Source organism: Rattus rattus, chromosome 2 (genome assembly GCF_011064425.1).
Source record: "Rattus rattus isolate New Zealand chromosome 2, Rrattus_CSIRO_v1, whole genome shotgun sequence".
In the NCBI taxonomy this organism is placed as follows: Eukaryota; Metazoa; Chordata; class Mammalia; order Rodentia; family Muridae; genus Rattus; species Rattus rattus.
Window position 1 is genome coordinate 181,035,534 of NC_046155.1, and position 12,755 is coordinate 181,048,288.

The window sequence follows — 12,755 nt, forward strand, 5'->3', positions numbered from 1 at the left end:
GGTCCTGGTTGTTTTTGGTGACTCATGCCAATTCGACAAAGGCATGGTTGTTTCTCCTAGATCATACCACCTACATTGATTCATCTTTGGTATCCTAACACTACTCAATTGGATTGCTGATATCCTGAAAGATGTTGGAATTTCCTTAAAAACTACTTCCAAACAGGTCTATATCCCCTTGTGTCATTTAGCCCCTACCTTCGGATAGTGGGCTAAAAGGGGGGTCAAAGCACTTGAAAACCCTTATTAAATGCAGGTGTTGGAAAATCTAAGCCTGCAGAGTTCCCTCTGATATTTTGTTTTTCCACGCAAATGTTTTTTTTCTTACACTGTAGATTTCACCCTATGCTTTTAATATAACTTTAATCAATTTTCTTTTAAATGCATGGTGCTCGCAGTTTTCTGGAAGAGGTGGGCTAAGGGTGAAAGGACCCAAATGAAAGAAGGACTCCTCTGAAAGACCAACAGAGTCAACTAACCAATACCCTTGTGTCCTTCCAGAGACTGAACCACCCAACAAAGAAAAAGCACGGGTTGGATCTAAGTTGCCTGCACACTTTTGAAAGCCTAAATTTGTTTCAATTTAGACTGTGACATCTTCCTTTCAAGATACCTAGGGAAATATCTACCCATGTTGTTGTAAATCATGACTGTGATTTTAGGATTTGTGACAGTCTCAAGTTATTGTTAAACCTTCAATCAACCTTGAATGAAAGCATACAATACTAGAAGAAAGAAAAAGGTAATTACTATTTGGAAACTGAAAGTGAAATGAACACCCTAATTGTGATTTTTTTCTCTCACTAATTTTTCATGTGTGGAGGTTAACACACCTGTGGCAGTGGGTACAATAAATTGATCACATACACCACTTAAGAATTTCTGAAAAATGTCAGTCTTACAAAGATGGCAAACAAAAATCTCACAGTCTTTATCATAGGAAATTTATGTTTTATTCTACTGTACAGCAAATCTCCTTTATACATTGCTCTAAAAATTGATATTGTGCCTGTTTCCTAGTGTTCTTTTTCACACAAATATAATAAACAGTACACAGCACAATTTTGCAAAACAATTAAACATACATAATAGATTTAATAATTCACTACCTTCTAACAATCTTCATCATTCTAGTAACTGTGTTTGCTTCTTAAAAATATATTTCATATGTACCCTTTCTTTTTCAAACATTATGGAAACATCTTTTGAGAATCAAAGTATAAATTATTCCCTTAGCTTTGAGAAAGTCTACTTAAGATATTTGCCAAAACAGCTATATTTATTGAGTAAAGGACAACCTCTTCAAACTCTTTGCTGTGCACGTATAGCTAATAATGAACACATTATGAAGCCTAAACAATTATTACAGTTCCCCTAAGAAATAAAATGGCTTTTAAGATTTTATTTTGATGCTTGAAGGTAAATGACAAAACTCATATACTTTATATACATGTGATAAATTCATATTCTTCGTGTATTTCTTATCCAAGATAAACTGAATCTGGGAAAATCAGGGTTATGGCTCACCACAAAGGAACCCAATACAGGAAAACACAGAGAAATGATGTTTGCGATGTTTATCAACGACCAGCTGTTATCACAGAAAAGAGCAATGCAACCATATAAGATGGAGGAGATAGAATAAAAGCAAATAAAGACTGACACTAGTACAACAATGCTCTTAGTGGCTCTTGATTCAGGGGATGTTCTGGTGGAAGCATAATTGCAATAGATGTGTTGAACCTGCTGTTTGTGCCTATACAAAATGACAACCATTGAGCTTCCGGACCAGACAATAAGAATAGCAAGAAAGACTTCAGGGAATACAAAAAGTATTATAAAAAAAGAGCCTGTAAATTCATCATGACCTACACTAAAGCAGTATTTTAAAGTTCTTTTATATGTCATGTTATTGCTGCTCCATTTAATATATGCATACACCGGTAAAATCATATTTACAACAAAATACAGGGCCCAGCAAAGGAAAATAGAGAGGCTGATGTACTTTGGAACTTTTACTTTAAGACCATAAAGGCAGGAGTTTCTGGGACTGATGGTGATGGCTTGGAAGACACTCAAGAGACAGACAGTAGCAATAGAAACACTTCGGCCAACTCTTTCAATATACAAAAGAAATTTGCAAACAAAGACACTGAACAACAGTTTTATCCCAAAAGCTTCCACTGTCTGTAGCATACTTTTAGGGAAAATTATCAAGAAGTTGACTATGAACATGTTCATGAGAATCAAATCAATTGGTTTTAATGAGTGTTTATTGTAATGAAGCATTAAGTAGTAAGATAGAAGAATGAAATGTCTTAGAATTCCCATGGAACATTGAAGGATGAATATAACTCCAATTGCCAGATCCTTGGAATCCATCCTGTCATCAATCAATATTGCATTTTCATGGCATAAAAATGGCTTCTCTGATCAAAATGATGATTTGAACTTTTGTAAGTGGATGAGGGGTGAGAGAGAACAATTTTGACCTCAAGTTTGTAAAGGCAGTGGAGACAACATAACAAAATCCCATTAGAAAAGCAATTACTCATCACTTATAATTTGCAGGGTGACTGTTGGAGTCATCAAGCATTTAAAGAGGAAACTCCAAATAATTTTAATACATTTAAGTATTAAATAGGATGTCATGTTTCTCTCTAGAAACAATGACAATTTGGTGGCAGTGAGAAGAACTCTCCCCTCTACATTACAAAATCAACTGCCATTTATAATGTGTATGTGATAAAAAAAGACAGCTATATTGATATTTGCAGTTTAAGAAAATCCCATTAATTTTTGAATCTGAATTCTAAATATATGGCATCTATACTTCTTTCATAAAACAATTATCTGGACTATAAAATGAACACATATGCATAAAAAATGAGTGAAATAAATGACCAATTACTAGTGTTTTGTGGATTTGAACAACGATTTTTCAATAGAAGAATAAAATTTAAAATAAATACCTCAAAACCAGTCCATTATTCTTAGCAATTGTAGAAATAAAAAGTGAAACTACTGAGATTTCATCTCATTCCAATCAGAATGAGCAATAAAGCAGCAATAAAGCTGTCAGCAAACACTGTTTAGGATGAGGGAAAACAATTCTCATTCACTATTGATAAGAGCACTAAATGATCCACCCACTCTGGAAACCACAAGGGAGAATCCTCAAAAGGAAAAAAAAAAAGAGTCCATCATTTAATCTAGGTATATTGCTCAATTGCTTATGTCCAATGGTTTTTATTCACATCCTGAACTACAGATACTTGACATGTTCATTGATTCTTTAGTCACAAGAAGAAACATCACTGAGTTTTCCATGAGATTGTTTCTCCCAGATATAACTAAACTCTAAGAAAGGACATCCCTGTTCATAAAAAACTGATCAGATCCCATGCCTTAAGAATCTGACTTACCGAGCACCAGTGGAAGGGGAAGCCCTTGGTCCTGCTAAGACTGAACCCACCAGTGAATGTGAATGTTGGGGGGAGGGCGGTAATGGGGGAAGGATGGGGAACACCCATAAAGAAGGGGAGTGGGAGGGGTTAGGGGGATGTTGGCCTGGAAACCGGGAAAGGGAGTAACATTCGAAATGTAAATAAGAAATACTCAAGTTAATTAAAAAAAAAAGAAAAAAAAAAAAGAATCTGACTTACCTCCTACCCAAAATTGAAGATGTTAATATTCACTTATTCTTTCTTGTTTTGGCAGCTAGGAAGAAAGGTAGAAAAAAAAATCAAAGAATTCATTATATTTAAGGAGGACTGAATTTGTCTCATAAAACCTAAAGAAAACCGTAAAATCTCACCAACATACTATGCAAACATGAGCTGACCATGAACAAAACCTCTGGACATGCCAAAGTGAATGCAATGAGTCAATATGTTTTAAACCTACACAAAGAGAATTCTAGATAACTATGTAAAGTTAGATACAGGAGAGATTCTTCCCTGAGAAAGACCACAAAAATTAGTTGTCCAGTGGTAAAAGGTCAGCCCTAAAACACACACACAAGTAATACACAAAATGGAAAACTCATCTTTAGAAAGAAATGTTTATATACATACACATTTACAATAACAACTAGTGAAAAAGAGAACATAAATTTGAAGAATATTATGAAGGAGTATAAGTGAGGATTTGGAGGGAGAAAAAAAGAAAGGAGAAATGCAATTTATATTATAACCTCCAAAACAAATCAGGAAAAACCACATGTAATGTGGACTAAATATAGGAAGAATATCCTCTGTTCTTATTAAATCAACTTTCTGGGATTGTCATGTAACTGCCGAAATGTTAAGAAAAAGTGGTGGAAAATATGTTCCTGCTAAAAATTGGGATATGTAGACATCTCACAAGAAAGTAATGGTAATCTGAATGCTGAAAAGATTTTAGAATATATAATGTGTAGAAATCTATACTGTTTAGACTATTTGTGAAATAACAATTTTTACAATATGTGTACAAGTAATATCTTTACAAAAAGATCTTTTTCTATTTCTTAGTCTACATGTTTCACACTAGGTAGGTTTTACTTACAAAATTTCATGAGCTGGGCATATATGAAATCTACTTGTCACTATACAGAAGGTACCTTGTAGGTAAGGTTTCTTGAATGTGTGTAAAGTGTTGATTGCATCTTTACAAAACAAGAGTCAAGGTGTAACAGAACAGATCATGATCAAACAAGAAACACTCAAATATTAATGTGATGCATATTGTGAACTCAATAAAATGACCATGCAGCACTTATAATGATTCTTGTACATTATTATATAGTGGTCTATGCTCTTTTAGATAACAAAAATCATAAAAATGAATCACAAACCATTATGGAGGACAGTGGAAATGGTATGATTTTGAGGTCTATATGTTGTAATTACCTATACTCTCTGGTTTCCTTAGAAGGTTTACATACTTACAGAAAGATAAAGCAGTTAAATTTCCCTTGTCAGATTTTTAAGAAAATAAATAATCACTGAAAAAATGTTTCAACTTAAAAGGCCTTTAGACCATGAGGATACCTCAAAATCACATAAGAAGAAGGTGGAAGGCACCCCATGTTTAAGAATTGAGCATGTACTCATGTCAACATGACTTATATAAAAGTTGAAGTAATACAGAGATTAGTATGGATGAAACAGATGGCATGCAAATCATAATGAGTTTTTTTTTCTTCATTGAGTTCATTTTTCTTTATTTGCAGATAGATTATATACCATGTAAGTGATCCGTTGAATTCTGAAATCTCCTACAATGGAAATATATTTTCACTAAAGAAGCTGTGTATAAAATTAAGTCACAAAAACAAAAGATGACTTAATATATACAAGCATCAAATAGACTGTGGAAAATAAGTAGAAGAATACATTGACAATGGCCTCAACAATAGAAAATGTTTCAGTTAACTAACCATCGATTGGTAGGCTTATATGATTAAAAACTGCAAGTTTCACAGCTCTCTGCTCCCAAATAACATGAGTGAGAGAATTGAACACCCCCTAAAATCCAGACAATACTGAGACCGCAGGACACACTGCTACTTCTGCCTACCTTTGAATATATGCCTGACCCAAGAGGAAACTGCATTGTGTCTCTGGACACAGAAATATAGGGGCAGGAACCCATTGTCCAGTTCTGCAAACAGAAATGAAATTAACTAGTCAAACAGCTCTCTGCATCAAAATCTCTTATGGGGAGAGCTGGACCCTTTCCCTTGTGAATATGGACGCAAAAATACTCAATAAAATTCTTGCAAACCAGTAAAAATTCTATACAATAAGAATTTCAAGCCTCTGAAGAAAGAAATTGAAGAAGACCTCAGAAGATGGAAAGATCTACCATGCTCATAGATTGGCAGGATTACTATAGTAAAAATGGCCATTTTACCAAAAGCAATCTACAGATTCAATGCAATCCCTATCAAAATACAATCCAATTCTTCAAAGAGTTAGACAGAACAAATTGCAAGTTCATCTGGAATAACAAAAAACCCAGGATAGCTAAAACTATCCTCAACAATAAAAGGACTTCTGGGGGAATCACTGTCCCTGAACTCAAGCAGTATTACAGAGCAATAGAGATACAAACTATATGGTAATGGTACAGTGAAAGGAAGATAAAGCAGTGGAATAGAATTGAAGACCCAGAAATGAACCCATACACCTATGGGCACTTGATTTTTGACAAAAACCATCCAATGGAAAAAAGATAGCATTTTCAGCAAATGGTGCTGGTTCAACTGAGGTCAGCATGTAGAAGAATGCAGATCGATCCATGCTTATCACCCTGTACAAAGCTTAAGTCCAAGTGGATCAAGGACCTCCACATCAGCCCAGATACATTCAAACTAATAGAAGAAAAAGTGGGGAAGCAACTCGAACGCACGGGCACTGGAGAAATTTCCTGAACAAAACACAAATGGCTTATGCTCTAAGATCAAGAATCAACAAATGGAATCTCATAAAACTGCAAAGCTTCTGTAAGGCAAAGGACATTGTGGTTAGGACAAAATGGCAACTAACAGATTGGAAAAAGATCTTTACCAATCCTACAACAGATAGAGGGCTTATATCCAAAATATACAAAGAACTCAAGAAGTTAGACTACAGGTAGACAAATAACCCTATTAAAAAATGGGGTTCAGAGATAAACAAAAAATTCACAGCTGAGCAATGCTGAATGGCTGAGAAACAACTAAAGAAATGTGCAACATCTTCAGTCATAAAAGAAATGCAAATCAAAACAACCCTGAGATTTCACCTCACACCACTGAGAATGGCTAAGATCAAAAACTCAGGTGACAGCAACTGCTGGCTAGGATGTAGAGAAAGAGGAAAACTCCCCCATTGTTGGTGGAATTGAAGACAGGTATAAGCATTCTAAAAATCAGTCTGGAGGATAGTCAGAAAATTGGACATTGAACTACCTGAGGACCCAGCTATACTTCCCTTGGGCATATACCCAAAAGATGCCCCAACATATAAAAAAGACACGTGCTCCACTATGTTCATCACAGCCTTATTTATAATAGCCAGAAGCTGGAAAGAACCCAGATGCCCTTCAACAGAGGAATGGATACAGAAATTGTGGTACATCTACACAATGGAATATTACTCAGCTATCAAAAACAAGGACTTTATGAAATTCATAGGGAAATGGAGGGAACTAGAAAATATCATCCTGAGTGAGGTAACCCAATCACAGAAAAACACTCATGGTATGCACTCATTGATAAGTGGCTATTAGCCCAAATGCTTGAATTACCCTAGATGCACAGAACACATGAAACTCAAGACGGATGATCAAAATGCGAATGCTTCACTCCTTCTTTAAAAGGGGAACAAGAATACCCTTGGCAGGGAATAGAGAGGCAAAGATTAAAACACACACAGAAGAAACACCCATTCAGAGCCTGCCCCACATATGGCCCATACATATACAGCCATCCAATTAGACAAGATTGATGAAGCAAAGAAGTACAGGCCGACAGGAACCGGATGTAGATCTCTCCTCAGAGACACAGCCAGAATACAGCAAATACATAGGCGAATGCCAGCAGCAAACCACTTAACTGAGAATGGGACCCCCATTGAAGGAATCAGAGAAAGGACTAGAAGAGCTTGAAGGTGCTCGAGAGCCCATATGAACAACAATGCCAACCAACCAGAGCTTCCAGGGACTAAGCCACTACCCAAAGACTATACATGGACTAGCCCTGGACTCTAACCTCCTAGGTAGCAATGAATATCCTAGTAAGAGCACCAGTGGAAGGGGAAGCCCTGGGTCCTACTAAGACTGAACCCCCAGTGAACGTGATTCGTGGGGGGAGGGCGGTAATGGGGGGAGAATGGGGAGTGGAATACCCATATAGAAGGGGAGCAGGAGAGGTTAGGGGGATGTTGGCCTGGAAACCGGGAAAGGGAATAACATTTGAAATGTAAATAAGAAATATTCAAGTTAATAAAGAAAAAACGGAAAAAAATTCTTGCTAACCAAATCCAAGAGCACATCAAAACAATGAAGTAGTAGGATTCATCCCAGGCATGCAGGGATGGTTTAATGTATGGAATACCATCAACGTAATCTACTATATAAACAAACTGAAAGAACAAAACCACATGATCATTTCATTAGATGCTGAGAAAACATTGACAAAATTCAACACCTCTTCATGATAAAAGTCCTGGAAAGAATAGGAATTCAAGGCCCAAACCTAAACATAGTAAAAGCCATATACAGCAAGCCAGTTGCTAACATTAAACTAAATGGAGAGAAACTTGAAGCAATCCCACTAAAATGAGGGACTAGACAAGGCTGCCTACTCTCTCCCTACTTATTCAATATACTTCTTGAAGTTCTAGCCAGAGCAATCAGACAACAAAAGGAGATCAAAGGGATACAGATTGGAAGGGAAGAAGTCAAAATATCACTATTTGCTGATGATGTGATAATATATTTAAGTGATCCCAAATGTTCCACCAGAGAACTACTAAAGCTGATAAACACAAACACCTTCAGCAAAGTGGCTGGATATAAAATTAACTCAAATAAATCTGTAGTCTTCCTCTATGCAAAAGAGAAACAAGCCAAGAAAGAAATTCAGGAAATGACACCCTTCATAATAGTTCCAAATAATATAAAATACATCAGTGTGACTTTAACCAAACAAGTAAATATCTGTATGATAAGAACTTCAAGCATCTCAAGAAAGAAATTGAAGAAGATCTCAGAAGATGGAAAGATCTCCTATGCTCATGGATTGGCAGGATTGATATAGTAAAAATGGTTACTTTAGCAAAAGCAATCTACTGATTCAATGCAATCCCCATCAAAATACCAATCCAATTCTTCAGAGAGTTAGACAGAACAATTTGCAAATTCATCTGGAATAACAAAAAACCCAGGATAGCTAAAACTATCCTCAACAATAAAAGGAATTCCGGGGGAATCACTCTCCCTGAACTCAAGCAGTATTATAGAGCAATAGAGATACAAACTGTATGGTAATGGTACAGAGAAAGGAAGATAAAGCAGAGGAATAGAATTGAAGACCCAGAAATGAACCCACAAACCTATGGGCACTTGATTTTTGACAAAACCATCCAATGGAAAAAAGATAGCATTTTCAGCAAATGGTGCTGGTTCAACTGGAGGTCAACATGTAGAAGAATGGAGATCAATCCATGCTTATCACCCTGTACAAAGCTTAAGTCCAAGTGGATCAAGGACCTCCACATCAAACCAGATACACTCAAACTAATAGCAGATAAAGTGGGGAAGAGTCTCGAACCCATCGGCACTGGAGAAAATTTCCTGAACAAAACACAAATGGCTTATGCTCTAAGATCAAGAATCGACAATTGGGATCTCATAAAACTACAAAGCTTCTGTAAGGCAAAGAACACTGTGGTTAGGACAAAATGGCAACCAACCGTTTGCAAAAAGATCTTTACCAATCCTACAACTGATAGAGGGCTCATATCCAAAATATACAAAGAACTCAAGAAGTTAGACTGCAGGTAGACAAATAACCCTTTCAAAAATGGGGTTCAGAGCTAAACAAAAAATTCACAGCTGAGGAATGCCATATGGCTGAGAAGCACCTAAAGAAATATCCAACATCTTTAGTTGAAAGGGAAATGCAAATCAAAACAACCCTGAGTTTCCACCTCACACCAGTAAGAATGGCTAAAATCAAAAACTCCTGCAACAGTAGATGCTGGCAAGGATGGGGAGAAAGAGGAATACTCCTCCATTGTTGGTGGGATTTCATTCTGGAAATCAATCTGGAGGTTCCTCAGAAAACTGGACATTCCATTACCTGACGACCCAGCTATACCTCTCTTGGGCATATACCCAAAAGATGCTCCAACATATAACAAAGACTCCTGCTCCACTATGTTCGTAGCAGTCTTATTTATAATAGCCGGGAGCTGAAAAGAACCCAGATGCACTTCAACAGAGGAATGGATACAGAAAATGTGGTACATCTACATAGTGGAATACTACTCAGCTACCAAAAAGAATGACTGTATGAAATTCATAGGCAAATGGATGGACCTGGAAAATATTATCCTGAGTGAGGTAACCCAATCACACAGAAACATACGGTATGCACTCATTGATAAGTGGATATTAGCACAAATGCTCGAATTACCGTAGATGCACAGAACACATGAAACTCAAGAAGGAGGACCAAAATGTGAATGCTTCAGTCCTTCTTTAAAAAGGGAACAAGAATACCCTTGGGAGGGAATAAGGAGGTAAAGGTCAGAACAGAGGCTGAAGGAATGCCCATTCAGTGCCTGCCCCACATGTGGCCCATACATATCCAACCACCAAACTAGATAAGGTGGATGAAGCAAAGAAGTGCAGGCTGACAGGAACCTGAGGTAGCTTTCTCCTGAGACACACAGCCAGAATATGACAAATACATAGGTGAATGCCAGCAGCAAACTACTGAACTGAGAATGGGACCCCCGTTGATGGAATCAAAGGACTGAAAGGGCTTGAAGGGGCTTGAGACGCCATATGAACAGCAATGGCAACCAACCAGTGCTTCCAGGGACCAAGCCACTTCCCAAAGACATGGACTGACCCTGGGCTCCAACTGCATAGGTAGCAATGAATAGCCTAGTAAGGGCACTATGGAAGGGGAAGCCCTTAGTCCTGCCAAGACTGAACCCACAGTGAACCGGATCATTGGGGGGAGGGCAGTAATGGGAGGAGGATGGGGAGGGAAACTCTGATATAGAAGGGGTAGGGGAGGGGTTAGGGTGATGTTTGCCTAGAAACTGGGAAATCTAATAACAATTGAAATGTAAATAAGAAATACCCAATTTAATAAAGAGGGAAAAATAGAAAAAAAATTAAAAAAAGAAGTATGCACACTCCTTGAAGACAGAGGAGAATATTCTCTGCCCACATTCCTATCCCAGAGGAAACTGCCTAGTGCCATCTGTGACCACTGGGCACAGGGACCTAGGAGTAGTCAGTGGTAGCACCCTTCTGGTTCCTACCCATGCCAGGTGCCAGGAGCACCTACATACCTGAGAGCAGAGGTAAGACCAACTTTTCTCCTCCAAGTGACCTGCTCGTTTGACGCAGAACACACTAAGGCAGAAGTCCTCTAGGACAGGGCACTTCCAGTTTTTGGCTGTGTCCTGAAGTGAACTAATACCATCTCATAGCTCCCTGCTCCCAAATCAAGTGGAGGAGTTTCCTGAACCACCAGAAGTACAGACAATCCTGAGACCACAGGACAGACTCCCAACTCTGCCCACCATTGGCTACAGCCCTGGCCCAAGAGGAATCTGCATAGTACCTCCGAACACAGGAATATAGGAGCAGTCAGTGGTAGGAACCTGCAGTCCAGGTCTGTGCCCAGAACTGAACTGAACCAGTCAAACAGCTCCCTACACCCAAATCCCTTAGAGGGGAGTTCTGGGCCCTGAGAACTGCAGTCACTGCTGATAAATCAGATGAGAATACTCTCTGCCCACATTCCCACCCCAGAGGAAATTGTCTAGTGCCATCTGTGCCCCCTGGGCACAAGGCCCTAGGAACAGTCAGGGGCAGGACTCTTCTGGTTCCCATTTGTGCCAAAAGCTATAAGCCAACAACCAGGAGTGACTACACTTCTGAGAGCAGAACACTCAGTTCCCAGAGCCAATTGAAAGAAAACAGGAAAACAGATCTACAGGGGTGCTGACACTCCTGCCTAATGAAGGTCAAGCCACTGTCAGAAAAAAAAAACAAACAAACAAAGAACAGAGACAACCTGATGTCTAAAGGTAAGCACAGGAACCTAAGCAACAGAAACCAAGACTACCTGACATCATCAGAGCCCAGTTCTCCCATCAAAGCAAATAGTGAATATTCGAACACACCAGAAAAGTAAGATTTATATTTAAAATCACATAATATCATGATGATGGAGGACTTTAAGAAGGACATTAATAACTCCTGTAAAGAAACACAAACAAAACAAGTAAACAGGTAGAATCCTGTAAAGAAGAAACAACAGCAACAACAACAAAAATTGCTTAAAGAAACACAGGAATACATAACCAAAAATGTGAATAAATTGAATAAAAACTTCAAGGATTAAAAAAGGAAATAGAAACAATAAAGAAAGCACAAAGGGAGACAAACCTGGAGATAGAAAACTTAGGGAAGAAATCAGGAGTCATAAATGCAAGCATCATCAACAGGATACAAGAGATAGAAGAGAGAATCTCAGTGGTAGAAGATACCATAGAAAACATTGAGACAACCATCAAAGATAATGTAAGATCAAACCTAAGGATAGTAGGTATATAAGAGAATGAAGACTCCCTAATTAAAGGGCCAGTAAATATCTTCAACAAAATTATAGAAGAAAACTTCCCTAACCTAAAGAAAGAGATGCCCACAAAAAGCCTACAAAACTCCAAATAGATTGAACCAGAAAAGAAATTTCTCCTATCATGTAATAGTCAAAACTACAAATGCACAAAACAGAGAATGAATATTAGAATTGGGAAGGGAAAAAGGTCAGTAACAAATAAATGCAAACTTATAAGAATTATACCAGATTTCTCACAAGAGACTATGAAATCCTGAACATCCTGGGCAGATGTCATACAGACCCTAAGAGAACACAAATGCCAGCCCAGGCTTCTATATCCAGCAAAACTCTAAATTAACATAGATGGAGAAACCAAGCTATCCCATGACAAAATCAAATTTACACAAAATTTCCA

General features: G+C 37.8%; 1 protein-coding gene across 1 annotated transcript; it reads right to left on the bottom strand.

The window, feature by feature from the left end:
• Positions 1–1,461: 1,461 nt before the first annotated feature.
• Positions 1,462–2,391, bottom strand: LOC116892753 (vomeronasal type-1 receptor 2-like). The gene has a single exon (XM_032894631.1). The coding sequence runs from the start codon at positions 2,380–2,382 to the stop codon at positions 1,462–1,464; it is 921 nt and encodes a 306-aa protein (XP_032750522.1). The 5' UTR covers positions 2,383–2,391.
• Positions 2,392–12,755: the final 10,364 nt, after the last annotated feature.